Source organism: Haliotis cracherodii, unplaced genomic scaffold (assembly GCF_022045235.1).
Source record: "Haliotis cracherodii isolate W230 unplaced genomic scaffold, xgHalCrac1.p SCAF_10, whole genome shotgun sequence".
Lineage (NCBI taxonomy): Eukaryota > Metazoa > Mollusca > Gastropoda > Lepetellida > Haliotidae > Haliotis > Haliotis cracherodii.
The window spans coordinates 36,737,522-36,759,463 of record NW_027266265.1 but is presented as its reverse complement, the minus strand read 5'-3'; the positions used below and the strand labels follow the sequence as shown (position 1 = coordinate 36,759,463).

At 38.6% G+C, this 21,942-nt stretch overlaps 5 protein-coding genes across 5 annotated transcripts; all 5 read right to left on the bottom strand.

Annotated features, from left to right (window-relative positions):
• Positions 1–3,332: 3,332 nt before the first annotated feature.
• On the bottom strand, positions 3,333–3,940 carry LOC139453771 (acanthoscurrin-2-like). Its single transcript, XM_071235235.1, has 2 exons — positions 3,604–3,940; positions 3,333–3,349 (listed from the first exon to the last, which is right to left on the bottom strand). Exons 1-2 carry the CDS (start codon positions 3,938–3,940, stop codon positions 3,333–3,335), a joined length of 354 nt encoding a protein of 117 aa, XP_071091336.1.
• Positions 3,941–7,574: 3,634 nt separating this feature from the next.
• LOC139453769 (acanthoscurrin-2-like) lies at positions 7,575–8,182 on the bottom strand. Its single transcript, XM_071235234.1, has 2 exons — positions 7,846–8,182; positions 7,575–7,591 (listed from the first exon to the last, which is right to left on the bottom strand). The coding sequence occupies exons 1-2, from the start codon at positions 8,180–8,182 to the stop codon at positions 7,575–7,577; spliced, it is 354 nt and encodes a 117-aa protein (XP_071091335.1).
• Positions 8,183–11,816: 3,634 nt separating this feature from the next.
• Positions 11,817–12,424, bottom strand: LOC139453768 (acanthoscurrin-2-like). The gene is made up of 2 exons (XM_071235233.1): positions 12,088–12,424; positions 11,817–11,833 (listed from the first exon to the last, which is right to left on the bottom strand). Exons 1-2 carry the CDS (start codon positions 12,422–12,424, stop codon positions 11,817–11,819), a joined length of 354 nt encoding a protein of 117 aa, XP_071091334.1.
• A 3,634-nt stretch (positions 12,425–16,058) lies between these two features.
• On the bottom strand, positions 16,059–16,666 carry LOC139453767 (acanthoscurrin-2-like). Its single transcript, XM_071235232.1, has 2 exons — positions 16,330–16,666; positions 16,059–16,075 (listed from the first exon to the last, which is right to left on the bottom strand). Exons 1-2 carry the CDS (start codon positions 16,664–16,666, stop codon positions 16,059–16,061), a joined length of 354 nt encoding a protein of 117 aa, XP_071091333.1.
• Positions 16,667–20,300: 3,634 nt separating this feature from the next.
• On the bottom strand, positions 20,301–20,908 carry LOC139453766 (acanthoscurrin-2-like). The gene is made up of 2 exons (XM_071235231.1): positions 20,572–20,908; positions 20,301–20,317 (listed from the first exon to the last, which is right to left on the bottom strand). The coding sequence occupies exons 1-2, from the start codon at positions 20,906–20,908 to the stop codon at positions 20,301–20,303; spliced, it is 354 nt and encodes a 117-aa protein (XP_071091332.1).
• Between the last annotated feature and the right edge of the window lie 1,034 nt (positions 20,909–21,942).

The window sequence follows — 21,942 nt, the reverse complement described above, 5'->3', positions numbered from 1 at the left end:
TTACTCGTATCTGTGTCTCAACGGAAGGTGAAGATAAGAGATGATGGAACAGTTTCCCCCGTCCTTTATATATACCATTTGTGAATTATACGTGATTGATTTACCTTGGGCTGGCCACTTCCAGGTAAGTAACGCACCTCAGCTTAATGGTGTAAAGTAAGCATTCTTTTCGCATCAAAGGGCCCGAGGTTATCACCCTACGGGTACACATGCGAGCTGGTATTCATGAACATCGATTAAGGAAGTACAAGACAACGTATATAAAGGTGGCAAACAGAGACACTCTCTCTGGAATCGTCTAACTGCATTTCAAACAGTCCTCGATACTCAACGTTTAACCTATATCATTTAGGGGCGGTCGGGTAGCCTAGTGGTTAAAGCGTTCGCTCGTTACGCCGAAGACACGGGTTCGATTTCCGACATGGGTACAATGTGTGAAGCCCATTGCTGATGTCCCCCGACGTAATATTGCTGGAATATTGCTAAAAGCGGCGTAAAACCATACTCACTCACTCACTTTAACCTTTATTAAGTAAATATTCGATAACGGTCTGAAAAGTGTGTATCCAGTAAATATATGATGTGGGAGCAACATACATCAGACATTATAATGCATCTGTGTGATACGACATAACAAGAGACCAGAAAACTGACGCAACACACCAGTACAGCCTCGCCACAGTACAGCAGTAGCACTGTACCACACGGGGTCAACTATGCTAACCGTTTCCGTGTAATACAGCAGCCTGCTCACAAGAAAATAGCCTCTGCTGAATATACTGCAGAAGTCCCCAGATACTACATTATTCTCCCCGAATTTTATTTATCTTACTGCACATTAACTATAAACTACAACAGCTTTATTTCCTAACTGAAAGGGACATATATTGGTTTCTTCTCACAAAGGGACTGTCACTATGAAAACTCACAACATCTTTTTATGCGTGTAGTATCTGTTAAAAGCCGAAAGTACACCAATGTCTTCTGAAAACATGATTGACATATGAACAACAGCTTGTTTTGTGGTCTTTGTTGACTTGTCTTTATATGTGTTTGTGACGGTGGAACCGATGAGGAAGGATACGCTTACTTTTTGGCAACCGCCAGGTATCATCACTATCTGGTTGGTTAGTTGGTTGGTTGGTTGTTTAACGCCGCACTCAACAATATTCCAGCTATATGACGGCGGTCTGTAAATAATCGAGTCTGGACCAGACAATCCAGTGATTAAAATCATTAGCATCGATCCACGCAATTGGGATCGATGACATGCATCAATCAAGTCAGCGAGCCTGACCACCCGATCCCGTTAGACGCCTTTTACGACAAGCATATATATCCACCTTTTACGGCAAGCATGGGTTGCTGAAGACCTATTCTACTCCACTATCTGATAGTCATTCATACGCACATGCTTGTGATCATTATAGTCGGAATCGTACAATGGCCTCTGCTGCTTCGAGCACAGCTTTCGAATGATTCTGAAAAGGGTTTTGTGGCGTTTATTTGCAACTGCGTTTCTTGAGAAAACTCTCTTATCTTCAACATATTATCTTGATAATTGTACACTTCATTATCAAGGAAGTTGTGATAATACGAGCATCACTAAAATTGATATCTCAATTTCTATAGATAACGCCTGAATATTGATATAATAATCATTCAGTGATGACCCTTTAACTACATAAATCGTCAACGCCAGAGAATATTCAGGCTCGATTATCTGCTGAAACAGATTTCATTGGGTGTAAAAGGCAAGATTGTGCTAAAATGTATTAGGTCGTAAACATTAGAAGAAAGTATATAAATCGTCTCTACCATTTACGTATGCCCTTGACATGATGAAGCAGTAATGATAGTGATTATTGTGTTCTTTTAAGGCGTGTTTAGACCAAAACTCTTACCAAGAATAAAACATGCGCAAATCAGTTTGACAATGTGTAACTATATAAGGGTTGCCCAGAAAAACCGTACATCTAAAAGTAAAGACGTGTGTTTTCAGAAGAAAATGCTCTTAAAGTATAACACAAAGGTGTTTTCAAAGATAGACATGATCAAACGACTTGTTTTTACAGTCTGGTTGTTGTTATAAAGACTTATGACACGCTTTAAAGTTGGACTATTTATTCCGCTGAATTTCACTCTCTACAGTTACCAAATGCAATCTCCTTTGTATTGATAAATGATTGTCACTTTTGCTTTGTAGTCAAACAATAGGGATATATTAGCTATTTGTTTGTTCATTGTAATCTTCAATCCTACCAATCCAGTTCGGAATCTTCAAATTCGCGGTCTGATTTAATCAATATGTATTTTTCAAATAGCACCTACAGGGAAGGTGGTTAGTAAACACACAACTAAATATCTATATAGATACTTCTCCTATTAATTACATAAGCAGTATGCAAAATGTTAAATTGCATCATCAAATCAAGAAGTACATGTTTGATGGAAATTACAAATAATTTGTAGGTTGATAAGCTATACCCGGACAAGCGTATTTAATAGTTACTTTTGAATTCAATCGTTTTGTTTGTGTAATTGATAAACTGTAAAGATATGTTATTGTCATGGAAATTCCAACTGTTTGCATTCCCTTCTAACCAAGCAGTAAGAATCTTGCAACATTTGTTTTGATGCTCTACATCACTATGGCTTTCGGGTTTGTTTTATTGCAGCAGCTCAGATATTACTTATACAAAGAGCCATAACAACATGTAGATTGTATTGTGAATACAACTATCGCTCATTTTCAAGGACAGCGCACACATTTGCATTTCAATACAGTGCACACTGTCTACCCCTTGATATCGTCAATGACTGCTTTGACAAAAATTGACACGCCTGCTTATTTGTTTCGCTGCATATTTTTAAAATGCAAATTGAAATACAGACAGCCAATTCAAGATATTATGGTACTTAAATGGCTATCAAACCCTTTTCTGGCAGCCCAAATGATATATTCCGTGAAACATGAACTCGGGTAAGTGACATTTTGTGGGAGATATATCAAGCATAAAATCCCTCCTCTTATCATCATGTCCGGTTTCCTCAGGAACTTAATAGCACATTTCAGTAGTTGATATCTCAGCTAGCAGTAAAACGCAATATCATTGAAGTGTGCTTGGATATTGGTCGACAACACGTACTATGTCCACAGTTTACAATATGGAGAAACATAGATCACTCTTCCATTGTGAACATTCAATTCAGATTAAGATTTTCAAACAAATTTCAAGGCGTAAATAAATATGACAAGATTTTATTGAACCAATTCCATTGGTTTGAGAAAATACATAAATAGCCAGCATCACACTGCAGGTGATAATAACTCAATAATAGCCGATACCTGAAACAAAAAAATAGTAGAATAAAGTTGGGATGTATGGATAAGTCACAACGAAGTCTTGAAACTAGCTGCATGATAAATTATACCAAATATTAGAGAAAGCAGAGAATAGTTTTAAAGATGTTTTGTAAATGTCATCAGCTTTGTCGCGGAAAATAGTAATACCACATAGGTAAATTATACAATTTTGCAAACGAGACTGGAGGTATATTTACGGATACGATAAACAAACGATATCATATTTTGTGAAATACCTTTTCCCAATCCAATTCCGTATCCTCCCATTCCGTAGAGACCACCATAGCCTCCAAGTCCTCCGTACAGACCTCCCATGCCGTATCCGTATTTGCCTCCGTATAGACCTCCCATGCCTCCGTATAGACCTCCCATGCCTCCGTATAGACCTCCCATGCCTCCGTACAGACCTCCATAGCCTCCAAGACCTCCAAGGCCTCCGTACAATCCACCCATTCCGTAGCCAATTCCGCCCAGTCCTCCTTTCAACCCGCCAATTCCACCATACAGACCGGTAGGCTCGGCAAAGGCGGTAACAGCCAGGCAGGCAACAAGAGCGGCGACTATCTTCATCATTTTGAGTATCTATTGAGTAACGTGAAAATCATTGTCAAGAAAGGTAAAATAGCATGTTATCGTTACTCATCTGGTAAATTCAGTTCACACCACTCATTGTGAATTATGTTATCAGTTTTAATTTCACCCGCATTCATATATTTCCCAATTTACAAGAACGTTTTATGTTACATATTCGTACTTTTATAAATTGGCTCAACATGAAGGTTAAAAGCAGCCAGATGCGCAGCAGATGAATCAAAAATTAAAAGTATACATATATATCACAAGCAAAGCTTAAAATAGTACTTGCAGTTTGGTCTTTACTCGTATCTGTGTCTCAACGGAAGGTGAAGATAAGAGATGATGGAACAGTTTCCCCCGTCCTTTATATATACCATTTGTGAATTATACGTGATTGATTTACCTTGGGCTGGCCACTTCCAGGTAAGTAACGCACCTCAGCTTAATGGTGTAAAGTAAGCATTCTTTTCGCATCAAAGGGCCCGAGGTTATCACCCTACGGGTACACATGCGAGCTGGTATTCATGAACATCGATTAAGGAAGTACAAGACAACGTATATAAAGGTGGCAAACAGAGACACTCTCTCTGGAATCGTCTAACTGCATTTCAAACAGTCCTCGATACTCAACGTTTAACCTATATCATTTAGGGGCGGTCGGGTAGCCTAGTGGTTAAAGCGTTCGCTCGTTACGCCGAAGACACGGGTTCGATTTCCGACATGGGTACAATGTGTGAAGCCCATTGCTGATGTCCCCCGACGTAATATTGCTGGAATATTGCTAAAAGCGGCGTAAAACCATACTCACTCACTCACTTTAACCTTTATTAAGTAAATATTCGATAACGGTCTGAAAAGTGTGTATCCAGTAAATATATGATGTGGGAGCAACATACATCAGACATTATAATGCATCTGTGTGATACGACATAACAAGAGACCAGAAAACTGACGCAACACACCAGTACAGCCTCGCCACAGTACAGCAGTAGCACTGTACCACACGGGGTCAACTATGCTAACCGTTTCCGTGTAATACAGCAGCCTGCTCACAAGAAAATAGCCTCTGCCGAATATACTGCAGAAGTCCCCAGATACTACATTATTCTCCCCGAATTTTATTTATCTTACTGCACATTAACTATAAACTACAACAGCTTTATTTCCTAACTGAAAGGGACATATATTGGTTTCTTCTCACAAAGGGACTGTCACTATGAAAACTCACAACATCTTTTTATGCGTGTAGTATCTGTTAAAAGCCGAAAGTACACCAATGTCTTCTGAAAACATGATTGACATATGAACAACAGCTTGTTTTGTGGTCTTTGTTGACTTGTCTTTATATGTGTTTGTGACGGTGGAACCGATGAGGAAGGATACGCTTACTTTTTGGCAACCGCCAGGTATCATCACTATCTGGTTGGTTAGTTGGTTGGTTGGTTGTTTAACGCCGCACTCAACAATATTCCAGCTATATGACGGCGGTCTGTAAATAATCGAGTCTGGACCAGACAATCCAGTGATTAAAATCATTAGCATCGATCCACGCAATTGGGATCGATGACATGCATCAATCAAGTCAGCGAGCCTGACCACCCGATCCCGTTAGACGCCTTTTACGACAAGCATATATATCCACCTTTTACGGCAAGCATGGGTTGCTGAAGACCTATTCTACTCCACTATCTGATAGTCATTCATACGCACATGCTTGTGATCATTATAGTCGGAATCGTACAATGGCCTCTGCTGCTTCGAGCACAGCTTTCGAATGATTCTGAAAAGGGTTTTGTGGCGTTTATTTGCAACTGCGTTTCTTGAGAAAACTCTCTTATCTTCAACATATTATCTTGATAATTGTACGCTTCATTATCAAGGAATTTGTGATAATACGAGCATCACTAAATTTGATATCTCAATTTCTATAGATAACGCCTGAATATTGATATAATAATCATTCAGTGATGACCCTTTAACTACATAAATCGTCAACGCCAGAGAATATTCAGGCTCGATTATCTGCTGAAACGGATTTCATTGGGTGTAAAAGGCAAGATTGTGCTAAAATGTATTAGGTCGTAAACATTAGAAGAAAGTATATAAATCGTCTCTACCATTTACGTATGCCCTTGACATGATGAAGCAGTAGTGATAGTGATTATTGTGTTCTTTTAAGGCGTGTTTAGACCAAAACTCTTACCAAGAATAAAACATGCGCAAATCAGTTTGACAATGTGTAACTATATAAGGGTTGCCCAGAAAAACCGTACATCTAAAAGTAAAGACGTGTGTTTTCAGAAGAAAATGCTCTTAAAGTATAACACAAAGGTGTTTTCAAAGATAGACATGATCAAACGACTTGTTTTTACAGTCTGGTTGTTGTTATAAAGACTTATGACACGCTTTAAAGTTGGACTATTTATTCCGCTGAATTTCACTCTCTACAGTTACCAAATGCAATCTCCTTTGTATTGATAAATGATTGTCACTTTTGCTTTGTAGTCAAACAATAGGGATATATTAGCTATTTGTTTGTTCATTGTAATCTTCAATCCTACCAATCCAGTTCGGAATCTTCAAATTCGCGGTCTGATTTAATCAATATGTATTTTTCAAATAGAACCTACAGGGAAGGTGGTTAGTAAACACACAACTAAATATCTATATAGATACTTCTCCTATTAATTACATAAGCAGTATGCAAAATGTTAAATTGCATCATCAAATCAAGAAGTACATGTTTGATGGAAATTACAAATAATTCGTAGGTTGATAAGCTATACCCGGACAAGCGTATTTAATAGTTACTTTTGAATTCAATCGTTTTGTTTGTGTAATTGATAAACTGTAAAGATATGTTATTGTCATGGAAATTCCAACTGTTTGCATTCCCTTCTAACCAAGCAGTAAGAATCTTGCAACATTTGTTTTGATGCTCTACATCACTATGGCTTTCGGGTTTGTTTTATTGCAGCAGCTCAGATATTACTTATACAAAGAGCCATAACAACATGTAGATTGTATTCTGAATACAACTATCGCTCATTTTCAAGGACAGCGCACACATTTGCATTTCAATACAGTGCACACTGTCTACCCCTTGATATCGTCAATGACTGCTTTGACAAAAATTGACACGCCTGCTTATTTGTTTCGCTGCATATTTTTAAAATGCAAATTGAAATACAGACAGCCAATTCAAGATATTATGGTACTTAAATGGCTATCAAACCCTTTTCTGGCAGCCCAAATGATATATTCCGTGAAACATGAACTCGGGTAAGTGACATTTTGTGGGAGATATATCAAGCATAAAATCCCTCCTCTTATCATCATGTCCGGTTTCCTCAGGAACTTAATAGCACATTTCAGTAGTTGATATCTCAGCTAGCAGTAAAACGCAATATCATTGAAGTGTGCTTGGATATTGGTCGACAACACGTACTATGTCCACAGTTTACAATATGGAGAAACATAGATCACTCTTCCATTGTGAACATTCAATTCAGATTAAGATTTTCAAACAAATTTCAAGGCGTAAATAAATATGACAAGATTTTATTGAACCAATTCCATTGGTTTGAGAAAATACATAAATAGCCAGCATCACACTGCAGGTGATAATAACTCAATAATAGCCGATACCTGAAACAAAAAAATAGTAGAATAAAGTTGGGATGTATGGATAAGTCACAACGAAGTCTTGAAACTAGCTGCATGATAAATTATACCAAATATTAGAGAAAGCAGAGAATAGTTTTAAAGATGTTTTGTAAATGTCATCAGCTTTGTCGCGGAAAATAGTAATACCACATAGGTAAATTATACAATTTTGCAAACGAGACTGGAGGTATATTTACGGATACGATAAACAAACGATATCATATTTTGTGAAATACCTTTTCCCAATCCAATTCCGTATCCTCCCATTCCGTAGAGACCACCATAGCCTCCAAGTCCTCCGTACAGACCTCCCATGCCGTATCCGTATTTGCCTCCGTATAGACCTCCCATGCCTCCGTATAGACCTCCCATGCCTCCGTATAGACCTCCCATGCCTCCGTACAGACCTCCATAGCCTCCAAGACCTCCAAGGCCTCCGTACAATCCACCCATTCCGTAGCCAATTCCGCCCAGTCCTCCTTTCAACCCGCCAATTCCACCATACAGACCGGTAGGCTCGGCAAAGGCGGTAACAGCCAGGCAGGCAACAAGAGCGGCGACTATCTTCATCATTTTGAGTATCTATTGAGTAACGTGAAAATCATTGTCAAGAAAGGTAAAATAGCATGTTATCGTTACTCATCTGGTAAATTCAGTTCACACCACTCATTGTGAATTATGTTATCAGTTTTAATTTCACCCGCATTCATATATTTCCCAATTTACAAGAACGTTTTATGTTACATATTCGTACTTTTATAAATTGGCTCAACATGAAGGTTAAAAGCAGCCAGATGCGCAGCAGATGAATCAAAAATTAAAAGTATACATATATATCACAAGCAAAGCTTAAAATAGTACTTGCAGTTTGGTCTTTACTCGTATCTGTGTCTCAACGGAAGGTGAAGATAAGAGATGATGGAACAGTTTCCCCCGTCCTTTATATATACCATTTGTGAATTATACGTGATTGATTTACCTTGGGCTGGCCACTTCCAGGTAAGTAACGCACCTCAGCTTAATGGTGTAAAGTAAGCATTCTTTTCGCATCAAAGGGCCCGAGGTTATCACCCTACGGGTACACATGCGAGCTGGTATTCATGAACATCGATTAAGGAAGTACAAGACAACGTATATAAAGGTGGCAAACAGAGACACTCTCTCTGGAATCGTCTAACTGCATTTCAAACAGTCCTCGATACTCAACGTTTAACCTATATCATTTAGGGGCGGTCGGGTAGCCTAGTGGTTAAAGCGTTCGCTCGTTACGCCGAAGACACGGGTTCGATTTCCGACATGGGTACAATGTGTGAAGCCCATTGCTGATGTCCCCCGACGTAATATTGCTGGAATATTGCTAAAAGCGGCGTAAAACCATACTCACTCACTCACTTTAACCTTTATTAAGTAAATATTCGATAACGGTCTGAAAAGTGTGTATCCAGTAAATATATGATGTGGGAGCAACATACATCAGACATTATAATGCATCTGTGTGATACGACATAACAAGAGACCAGAAAACTGACGCAACACACCAGTACAGCCTCGCCACAGTACAGCAGTAGCACTGTACCACACGGGGTCAACTATGCTAACCGTTTCCGTGTAATACAGCAGCCTGCTCACAAGAAAATAGCCTCTGCCGAATATACTGCAGAAGTCCCCAGATACTACATTATTCTCCCCGAATTTTATTTATCTTACTGCACATTAACTATAAACTACAACAGCTTTATTTCCTAACTGAAAGGGACATATATTGGTTTCTTCTCACAAAGGGACTGTCACTATGAAAACTCACAACATCTTTTTATGCGTGTAGTATCTGTTAAAAGCCGAAAGTACACCAATGTCTTCTGAAAACATGATTGACATATGAACAACAGCTTGTTTTGTGGTCTTTGTTGACTTGTCTTTATATGTGTTTGTGACGGTGGAACCGATGAGGAAGGATACGCTTACTTTTTGGCAACCGCCAGGTATCATCACTATCTGGTTGGTTAGTTGGTTGGTTGGTTGTTTAACGCCGCACTCAACAATATTCCAGCTATATGACGGCGGTCTGTAAATAATCGAGTCTGGACCAGACAATCCAGTGATTAAAATCATTAGCATCGATCCACGCAATTGGGATCGATGACATGCATCAATCAAGTCAGCGAGCCTGACCACCCGATCCCGTTAGACGCCTTTTACGACAAGCATATATATCCACCTTTTACGGCAAGCATGGGTTGCTGAAGACCTATTCTACTCCACTATCTGATAGTCATTCATACGCACATGCTTGTGATCATTATAGTCGGAATCGTACAATGGCCTCTGCTGCTTCGAGCACAGCTTTCGAATGATTCTGAAAAGGGTTTTGTGGCGTTTATTTGCAACTGCGTTTCTTGAGAAAACTCTCTTATCTTCAACATATTATCTTGATAATTGTACGCTTCATTATCAAGGAAGTTGTGATAATACGAGCATCACTAAATTTGATATCTCAATTTCTCTAGATAACGCCTGAATATTGATATAATAATCATTCAGTGATGACCCTTTAACTACATAAATCGTCAACGCCAGAGAATATTCAGGCTCGATTATCTGCTGAAACGGATTTCATTGGGTGTAAAAGGCAAGATTGTGCTAAAATGTATTAGGTCGTAAACATTAGAAGAAAGTATATAAATCGTCTCTACCATTTACGTATGCCCTTGACATGATGAAGCAGTAGTGATAGTGATTATTGTGTTCTTTTAAGGCGTGTTTAGACCAAAACTCTTACCAAGAATAAAACATGCGCAAAACAGTTTGACAATGTGTAACTATATAAGGGTTGCCCAGAAAAACCGTACATCTAAAAGTAAAGACGTGTGTTTTCAGAAGAAAATGCTCTTAAAGTATAACACAAAGGTGTTTTCAAAGATAGACATGATCAAACGACTTGTTTTTACAGTCTGGTTGTTGTTATAAAGACTTATGACACGCTTTAAAGTTGGACTATTTATTCCGCTGAATTTCACTCTCTACAGTTACCAAATGCAATCTCCTTTGTATTGATAAATGATTGTCACTTTTGCTTTGTAGTCAAACAATAGGGATATATTAGCTATTTGTTTGTTCATTGTAATCTTCAATCCTACCAATCCAGTTCGGAATCTTCAAATTCGCGGTCTGATTTAATCAATATGTATTTTTCAAATAGAACCTACAGGGAAGGTGGTTAGTAAACACACAACTAAATATCTATATAGATACTTCTCCTATTAATTACATAAGCAGTATGCAAAATGTTAAATTGCATCATCAAATCAAGAAGTACATGTTTGATGGAAATTACAAATAATTCGTAGGTTGATAAGCTATACCCGGACAAGCGTATTTAATAGTTACTTTTGAATTCAATCGTTTTGTTTGTGTAATTGATAAACTGTAAAGATATGTTATTGTCATGGAAATTCCAACTGTTTGCATTCCCTTCTAACCAAGCAGTAAGAATCTTGCAACATTTGTTTTGATGCTCTACATCACTATGGCTTTCGGGTTTGTTTTATTGCAGCAGCTCAGATATTACTTATACAAAGAGCCATAACAACATGTAGATTGTATTCTGAATACAACTATCGCTCATTTTCAAGGACAGCGCACACATTTGCATTTCAATACAGTGCACACTGTCTACCCCTTGATATCGTCAATGACTGCTTTGACAAAAATTGACACGCCTGCTTATTTGTTTCGCTGCATATTTTTAAAATGCAAATTGAAATACAGACAGCCAATTCAAGATATTATGGTACTTAAATGGCTATCAAACCCTTTTCTGGCAGCCCAAATGATATATTCCGTGAAACATGAACTCGGGTAAGTGACATTTTGTGGGAGATATATCAAGCATAAAATCCCTCCTCTTATCATCATGTCCGGTTTCCTCAGGAACTTAATAGCACATTTCAGTAGTTGATATCTCAGCTAGCAGTAAAACGCAATATCATTGAAGTGTGCTTGGATATTGGTCGACAACACGTACTATGTCCACAGTTTACAATATGGAGAAACATAGATCACTCTTCCATTGTGAACATTCAATTCAGATTAAGATTTTCAAACAAATTTCAAGGCGTAAATAAATATGACAAGATTTTATTGAACCAATTCCATTGGTTTGAGAAAATACATAAATAGCCAGCATCACACTGCAGGTGATAATAACTCAATAATAGCCGATACCTGAAACAAAAAAATAGTAGAATAAAGTTGGGATGTATGGATAAGTCACAACGAAGTCTTGAAACTAGCTGCATGATAAATTATACCAAATATTAGAGAAAGCAGAGAATAGTTTTAAAGATGTTTTGTAAATGTCATCAGCTTTGTCGCGGAAAATAGTAATACCACATAGGTAAATTATACAATTTTGCAAACGAGACTGGAGGTATATTTACGGATACGATAAACAAACGATATCATATTTTGTGAAATACCTTTTCCCAATCCAATTCCGTATCCTCCCATTCCGTAGAGACCACCATAGCCTCCAAGTCCTCCGTACAGACCTCCCATGCCGTATCCGTATTTGCCTCCGTATAGACCTCCCATGCCTCCGTATAGACCTCCCATGCCTCCGTATAGACCTCCCATGCCTCCGTACAGACCTCCATAGCCTCCAAGACCTCCAAGGCCTCCGTACAATCCACCCATTCCGTAGCCAATTCCGCCCAGTCCTCCTTTCAACCCGCCAATTCCACCATACAGACCGGTAGGCTCGGCAAAGGCGGTAACAGCCAGGCAGGCAACAAGAGCGGCGACTATCTTCATCATTTTGAGTATCTATTGAGTAACGTGAAAATCATTGTCAAGAAAGGTAAAATAGCATGTTATCGTTACTCATCTGGTAAATTCAGTTCACACCACTCATTGTGAATTATGTTATCAGTTTTAATTTCACCCGCATTCATATATTTCCCAATTTACAAGAACGTTTTATGTTACATATTCGTACTTTTATAAATTGGCTCAACATAAAGGTTAAAAGCAGCCAGATGCGCAGCAGATGAATCAAAAATTAAAAGTATACATATATATCACAAGCAAAGCTTAAAATAGTACTTGCAGTTTGGTCTTTACTCGTATCTGTGTCTCAACGGAAGGTGAAGATAAGAGATGATGGAACAGTTTCCCCCGTCCTTTATATATACCATTTGTGAATTATACGTGATTGATTTACCTTGGGCTGGCCACTTCCAGGTAAGTAACGCACCTCAGCTTAATGGTGTAAAGTAAGCATTCTTTTCGCATCAAAGGGCCCGAGGTTATCACCCTACGGGTACACATGCGAGCTGGTATTCATGAACATCGATTAAGGAAGTACAAGACAACGTATATAAAGGTGGCAAACAGAGACACTCTCTCTGGAATCGTCTAACTGCATTTCAAACAGTCCTCGATACTCAACGTTTAACCTATATCATTTAGGGGCGGTCGGGTAGCCTAGTGGTTAAAGCGTTCGCTCGTTACGCCGAAGACACGGGTTCGATTTCCGACATGGGTACAATGTGTGAAGCCCATTGCTGATGTCCCCCGACGTAATATTGCTGGAATATTGCTAAAAGCGGCGTAAAACCATACTCACTCACTCACTTTAACCTTTATTAAGTAAATATTCGATAACGGTCTGAAAAGTGTGTATCCAGTAAATATATGATGTGGGAGCAACATACATCAGACATTATAATGCATCTGTGTGATACGACATAACAAGAGACCAGAAAACTGACGCAACACACCAGTACAGCCTCGCCACAGTACTGCAGTAGCTTTGTACCACACGGGGTCAACTATGCTAACCGTTTCCGTGTAATACAGCAGCCTGCTCACAAGAAAATAGCCTCTGCTGAATATACTGCAGAAGTCCCCAGATACTACATTATTCTCCCCGAATTTTATTTATCTTACTGCACATTAACTATAAACTACAACAGCTTTATTTCCTAACTGAAAGGGACATATATTGGTTTCTTCTCACAAAGGGACTGTCACTATGAAAACTCACAACATCTTTTTATGCGTGTAGTATCTGTTAAAAGCCGAAAGTACACCAATGTCTTCTGAAAACATGATTGACATATGAACAACAGCTTGTTTTGTGGTCTTTGTTGACTTGTCTTTATATGTGTTTGTGACGGTGGAACCGATGAGGAAGGATACGCTTACTTTTTGGCAACCGCCAGGTATCATCACTATCTGGTTGGTTAGTTGGTTGGTTGGTTGTTTAACGCCGCACTCAACAATATTCCAGCTATATGACGGCGGTCTGTAAATAATCGAGTCTGGACCAGACAATCCAGTGATTAAAATCATTAGCATCGATCCACGCAATTGGGATCGATGACATGCATCAATCAAGTCAGCGAGCCTGACCACCCGATCCCGTTAGACGCCTTTTACGACAAGCATATATATCCACCTTTTACGGCAAGCATGGGTTGCTGAAGACCTATTCTACTCCACTATCTGATAGTCATTCATACGCACATGCTTGTGATCATTATAGTCGGAATCGTACAATGGCCTCTGCTGCTTCGAGCACAGCTTTCGAATGATTCTGAAAAGGGTTTTGTGGCGTTTATTTGCAACTGCGTTTCTTGAGAAAACTCTCTTATCTTCAACATATTATCTTGATAATTGTACACTTCATTATCAAGGAAGTTGTGATAATACGAGCATCACTAAAATTGATATCTCAATTTCTATAGATAACGCCTGAATATTGATATAATAATCATTCAGTGATGACCCTTTAACTACATAAATCGTCAACGCCAGAGAATATTCAGGCTCGATTATCTGCTGAAACAGATTTCATTGGGTGTAAAAGGCAAGATTGTGCTAAAATGTATTAGGTCGTAAACATTAGAAGAAAGTATATAAATCGTCTCTACCATTTACGTATGCCCTTGACATGATGAAGCAGTAATGATAGTGATTATTGTGTTCTTTTAAGGCGTGTTTAGACCAAAACTCTTACCAAGAATAAAACATGCGCAAATCAGTTTGACAATGTGTAACTATATAAGGGTTGCCCAGAAAAACCGTACATCTAAAAGTAAAGACGTGTGTTTTCAGAAGAAAATGCTCTTAAAGTATAACACAAAGGTGTTTTCAAAGATAGACATGATCAAACGACTTGTTTTTACAGTCTGGTTGTTGTTATAAAGACTTATGACACGCTTTAAAGTTGGACTATTTATTCCGCTGAATTTCACTCTCTACAGTTACCAAATGCAATCTCCTTTGTATTGATAAATGATTGTCACTTTTGCTTTGTAGTCAAACAATAGGGATATATTAGCTATTTGTTTGTTCATTGTAATCTTCAATCCTACCAATCCAGTTCGGAATCTTCAAATTCGCGGTCTGATTTAATCAATATGTATTTTTCAAATAGCACCTACAGGGAAGGTGGTTAGTAAACACACAACTAAATATCTATATAGATACTTCTCCTATTAATTACATAAGCAGTATGCAAAATGTTAAATTGCATCATCAAATCAAGAAGTACATGTTTGATGGAAATTACAAATAATTCGTAGGTTGATAAGCTATACCCGGACAAGCGTATTTAATAGTTACTTTTGAATTCAATCGTTTTGTTTGTGTAATTGATAAACTGTAAAGATATGTTATTGTCATGGAAATTCCAACTGTTTGCATTCCCTTCTAACCAAGCAGTAAGAATCTTGCAACATTTGTTTTGATGCTCTACATCACTATGGCTTTCGGGTTTGTTTTATTGCAGCAGCTCAGATATTACTTATACAAAGAGCCATAACAACATGTAGATTGTATTCTGAATACAACTATCGCTCATTTTCAAGGACAGCGCACACATTTGCATTTCAATACAGTGCACACTGTCTACCCCTTGATATCGTCAATGACTGCTTTGACAAAAATTGACACGCCTGCTTATTTGTTTCGCTGCATATTTTTAAAATGCAAATTGAAATACAGACAGCCAATTCAAGATATTATGGTACTTAAATGGCTATCAAACCCTTTTCTGGCAGCCCAAATGATATATTCCGTGAAACATGAACTCGGGTAAGTGACATTTTGTGGGAGATATATCAAGCATAAAATCCCTCCTCTTATCATCATGTCCGGTTTCCTCAGGAACTTAATAGCACATTTCAGTAGTTGATATCTCAGCTAGCAGTAAAACGCAATATCATTGAAGTGTGCTTGGATATTGGTCGACAACACGTACTATGTCCACAGTTTACAATATGGAGAAACATAGATCACTCTTCCATTGTGAACATTCAATTCAGATTAAGATTTTCAAACAAATTTCAAGGCGTAAATAAATATGACAAGATTTTATTGAACCAATTCCATTGGTTTGAGAAAATACATAAATAGCCAGCATCACACTGCAGGTGATAATAACTCAATAATAGCCGATACCTGAAACAAAAAAATAGTAGAATAAAGTTGGGATGTATGGATAAGTCACAACGAAGTCTTGAAACTAGCTGCATGATAAATTATACCAAATATTAGAGAAAGCAGAGAATAGTTTTAAAGATGTTTTGTAAATGTCATCAGCTTTGTCGCGGAAAATAGTAATACCACATAGGTAAATTATACAATTTTGCAAACGAGACTGGAGGTATATTTACGGATACGATAAACAAACGATATCATATTTTGTGAAATACCTTTTCCCAATCCAATTCCGTATCCTCCCATTCCGTAGAGACCACCATAGCCTCCAAGTCCTCCGTACAGACCTCCCATGCCGTATCCGTATTTGCCTCCGTATAGACCTCCCATGCCTCCGTATAGACCTCCCATGCCTCCGTATAGACCTCCCATGCCTCCGTACAGACCTCCATAGCCTCCAAGACCTCCAAGGCCTCCGTACAATCCACCCATTCCGTAGCCAATTCCGCCCAGTCCTCCTTTCAACCCGCCAATTCCACCATACAGACCGGTAGGCTCGGCAAAGGCGGTAACAGCCAGGCAGGCAACAAGAGCGGCGACTATCTTCATCATTTTGAGTATCTATTGAGTAACGTGAAAATCATTGTCAAGAAAGGTAAAATAGCATGTTATCGTTACTCATCTGGTAAATTCAGTTCACACCACTCATTGTGAATTATGTTATCAGTTTTAATTTCACCCGCATTCATATATTTCCCAATTTACAAGAACGTTTTATGTTACATATTCGTACTTTTATAAATTGGCTCAACATGAAGGTTAAAAGCAGCCAGATGCGCAGCAGATGAATCAAAAATTAAAAGTATACATATATATCACAAGCAAAGCTTAAAATAGTACTTGCAGTTTGGTCTTTACTCGTATCTGTGTCTCAACGGAAGGTGAAGATAAGAGATGATGGAACAGTTTCCCCCGTCCTTTATATATACCATTTGTGAATTATACGTGATTGATTTACCTTGGGCTGGCCACTTCCAGGTAAGTAACGCACCTCAGCTTAATGGTGTAAAGTAAGCATTCTTTTCGCATCAAAGGGCCCGAGGTTATCACCCTACGGGTACACATGCGAGCTGGTATTCATGAACATCGATTAAGGAAGTACAAGACAACGTATATAAAGGTGGCAAACAGAGACACTCTCTCTGGAATCGTCTAACTGCATTTCAAACAGTCCTCGATACTCAACGTTTAACCTATATCATTTAGGGGCGGTCGGATAGCCTAGTGGTTAAAGCGTTCGCTCGTTACGCCGAAGACACGGGTTCGATTTCCGACATGGGTACAATGTGTGAAGCCCATTGCTGATGTCCCCCGACGTAATATTGCTGGAATATTGCTAAAAGCGGCGTAAAACCATACTCACTCACTCACTTTAACCTTTATTAAGTAAATATTCGATAACGGTCTGAAAAGTGTGTATCCAGTAAATATATGATGTGGGAGCAACATACATCAGACATTATAATGCATCTGTGTGATACGACATAACAAGAGACCAGAAAACTGACGCAACACACCAGTACAGCCTCGCCACAGTACAGCAGTAGCACTGTACCACACGGGGTCAACTATGCTAACCGTTTCCGTGTAATACAGCAGCCTGCTCACAAGAAAATAGCCTCTGCTGAATATACTGCAGAAGTCCCCAGATACTACATTATTCTCCCCGAATTTTATTTATCTTACTGCACATTAACTATAAACTACAACAGCTTTATTTCCTAACTGAAAGGGACATATATTGGTTTCTTCTCACAAAGGGACTGTCACTATGAAAACTCACAACATCTTTTTATGCGTGTAGTATCTGTTAAAAGCCGAAAGTACACCAATGTCTTCTGAAAACATGATTGACATATGAACAACAGCTTGTTTTGTGGTCTTTGTTGACTTGTCTTTATATGTGTTTGTGACGGTGGAACCGATGAGGAAGGATACGCTTACTTTTTGGCAACCGCCAGGTATCATCACTATCTGGTTGGTTAGTTGGTTGGTTGGTTGTTTAACGCCGCACTCAACAATATTCCAGCTATATGACGGCGGTCTGTAAATAATCGAGTCTGGACCAGACAATCCAGTGATTAAAATCATTAGCATCGATCCACGCAATTGGGATCGATGACATGCATCAATCAAGTCAGCGAGCCTGACCACCCGATCCCGTTAGACGCCTTTTACGACAAGCATATATATCCACCTTTTACGGCAAGCATGGGTTGCTGAAGACCTATTCTACTCCACTATCTGATAGTCATTCATACGCACATGCTTGTGATCATTATAGTCGGAATCGTACAATGGCCTCTGCTGCTTCGAGCACAGCTTTCGAATGATTCTGAAAAGGGTTTTGTGGCGTTTATTTGCAACTGCGTTTCTTGAGAAAACTCTCTTATCTTCAACATATTATCTTGATAATTGTACGCTTCATTATCAAGGAATTTGTGATAATACGAGCATCACTAAATTTGATATCTCAATTTCTATAGATAACGCCTGAATATTGATATAATAATCATTCAGTGATGACCCTTTAACTACATAAATCGTCAACGCCAGAGAATATTCAAGCTCGATTATCTGCTGAAACAGATTTCATTGGGTGTAAAAGGCAAGATTGTGCTAAAATGTATTAGGTCGTAAACATTAGAAGAAAGTATATAAATCGTCTCTACCATTTACGTATGCCCTTGACATGATGAAGCAGTAGTGATAGTGATTATTGTGTTCTTTTAAGGCGTGTTTAGACCAAAACTCTTACCAAGAATAAAACATGCGCAAATCAGTTTGACAATGTGTAACTATATAAGGGTTGCCCAGAAAAACCGTACATCTAAAAGTAAAGACGTGTGTTTTCAGAAGAAAATGCTCTTAAAGTATAACACAAAGGTGTTTTCAAAGATAGACATGATCAAACGACTTGTTTTTACAGTCTGGTTGTTGTTATAAAGACTTATGACACGCTTTAAAGTTGGACTATTTATTCCGCTGAATTTCACTCTCTACAGTTACCAAATGCAATCTCCTTTGTATTGATAAATGATTGTCACTTTTGCTTTGTAGTCAAACAATAGGGATATATTAGCTATTTGTTTGTTCATTGTAATCTTCAATCCTACCAATCCAGTTCGGAATCTTCAAATTCGCGGTCTGATTTAATCAATATGTATTTTTCAAATAGCACCTACAGGGAAGGTGGTTAGTAAACACACAACTAAATATCTATATAGATACTTCTCCTATTAATTACATAAGCAGTATGCAAAATGTTAAATTGCATCATCAAATCAAGAAGTACATGTTTGATGGAAATTACAAATAATTTGTAGGTTGATAAGCTATACCCGGACAAGCGTATTTAATAGTTACTTTTGAATTCAATCGTTTTGTTTGTGTAATTGATAAACTGTAAAGATATGTTATTGTCATGGAAATTCCAACTGTTTGCATTCCCTTCTAACCAAGCAGTAAGAATCTTGCAACATTTGTTTTGATGCTCTACATCACTATGGCTTTCGGGTTTGTTTTATTGCAGCAGCTCAGATATTACTTATACAAAGAGCCATAACAACATGTAGATTGTATTCTGAATACAACTATCGCTCATTTTCAAGGACAGCGCACACATTTGCATTTCAATACAGTGCACACTGTCTACCCCTTGATATCGTCAATGACTGCTTTGACAAAAATTGACACGCCTGCTTATTTGTTTCGCTGCATGTTTTTAAAATGCAAATTGAAATACAGACAGCCAATTCAAGATATTATGGTACTTAAATGGCTATCAAACCCTTTTCTGGCAGCCCAAATCATATATTCCGTGAAACATGAACTCGGGTAAGTGACATTTTGTGGGAGATATATCAAGCATAAAATCCCTCCTCTTATCATCATGTCCGGTTTCCTCAGGAACTTAATAGCACATTTCAGTAGTTGATATCTCAGCTAGCAGTAAAACGCAATATCATTGAAGTGTGCTTGGATATTGGTCGACAACACGTACTATGTCCACAGTTTACAATATGGAGAAACATAGATCACTCTTCCATTGTGAACATTCAATTCAGATTAAGATTTTCAAACAAATTTCAAGGCGTAAATAAATATGACAAGATTTTATTGAACCAATTCCATTGGTTTGAGAAAATACGTAAATAGCCAGCATCACACTGCAGGTGATAATAACTCAATAATAGCCGATTCCTGAAACAAAAAAATAGTAGAATAAAGTTGGGATGTATGGATAAGTCACAACGAAGTCTTGAAACTAGCTGCATGATAAATTATACCAAATATTAGAGAAAGCAGAGAATAGTTTTAAAGATGTTTTGTAAATGTCATCAGCTTTGTCGCGGAAAATAGTAATACCACATAGGTAAATTATACAATTTTGCAAACGAGACTGGAGGTATATTTACGGATACGATAAACAAACGATATCATATTTTGTGAAATACCTTTTCCCAATCCAATTCCGTATCCTCCCATTCCGTAGAGACCACCATAGCCTCCAAGTCCTCCGTACAGACCTCCCATGCCGTATCCGTATTTGCCTCCGTATAGACCTCCCATGCCTCCGTATAGACCTCCCATGCCTCCGTATAGACCTCCCATGCCTCCGTACAGACCTCCATAGCCTCCAAGACCTCCAAGGCCTCCGTACAATCCACCCATTCCGTAGCCAATTCCGCCCAGTCCTCCTTTCAACCCGCCAATTCCACCATACAGACCGGTAGGCTCGGCAAAGGCGGTAACAGCCAGGCAGGCAACAAGAGCGGCGACTATCTTCATCATTTTGAGTATCTATTGAGTAACGTGAAAATCGTTGTCAAGAAAGGTAAAATAGCATGTTATCGTTACTCATCTGGTAAATTCAGTTCACACCACTCATTGTGAATTATGTTATCAGTTTTATTTTCACCCGCATTCATATATTTCCCAATTTACAAGAACGTTTTATGTTACATATTCGTACTTTTATAAATTGGCTCAACATGAAGGTTAAAAGCAGCCAGATGCGCAGCAGATGAATCAAAAATTAAAAGTATACATATATATCACAAGCAAAGCTTAAAATAGTACTTGCAGTTTGGTCTTTACTCGTATCTGTGTCTCAACGGAAGGTGAAGATAAGAGATGATGGAACAGTTTCCCCCGTCCTTTATATATACCATTTGTGAATTATACGTGATTGATTTACCTTGGGCTGGCCACTTCCAGGTAAGTAACGCACCTCAGCTTAATGGTGTAAAGTAAGCATTCTTTTCGCATCAAAGGGCCCGAGGTTATCACCCTACGGGTACACATGCGAGCTGGTATTCATGAACATCGATTAAGGAAGTACAAGACAACGTATATAAAGGTGGCAAACAGAGACACTCTCTCTGGAATCGTCTAACTGCATTTCAAACAGTCCTCGATACTCAACGTTTAACCTATATTATTTAGGGGCGGTCGGGTAGCCTAGTGGTTAAAGCGTTCGCTCGTTACGCCGAAGACACGGGTTCGATTTCCGACATGGGTACAATGTGTGAAGCCCATTGCTGATGTCCCCCGCCGTAATATTGCTGGAATATTGCTAAAAGCGGCGTAAAACCATACTCACTCACTCACTTTAACCTATATTAAGTAAATATTCGATAATGGTCTGAAAAGTGTGTATCCAGTAAATATATGATGTGGGAGCAACATACATCAGACATTATAATGCATCTGTGTGATACGACATAACAAGAGACCAGAAAACTGACGCAACACACCAGTACAGCCTCGCCACAGTACAGCAGTAGCACTGTACCACACGGGGTCAACTATGCTAACCGTTTCCG

Bases quoted from the DNA above. Each gene is read 5' to 3' on its own strand.
- LOC139453767 (XM_071235232.1), bottom strand. From the start codon at position 16,666: ATGATGAAGATAGTCGCCGCTCTTGTTGCCTGCCTGGCTGTTACCGCC.
- LOC139453766 (XM_071235231.1), bottom strand. From the start codon at position 20,908: ATGATGAAGATAGTCGCCGCTCTTGTTGCCTGCCTGGCTGTTACCGCC.
- LOC139453769 (XM_071235234.1), bottom strand. From the start codon at position 8,182: ATGATGAAGATAGTCGCCGCTCTTGTTGCCTGCCTGGCTGTTACCGCC.
- LOC139453768 (XM_071235233.1), bottom strand. From the start codon at position 12,424: ATGATGAAGATAGTCGCCGCTCTTGTTGCCTGCCTGGCTGTTACCGCC.
- LOC139453771 (XM_071235235.1), bottom strand. From the start codon at position 3,940: ATGATGAAGATAGTCGCCGCTCTTGTTGCCTGCCTGGCTGTTACCGCC.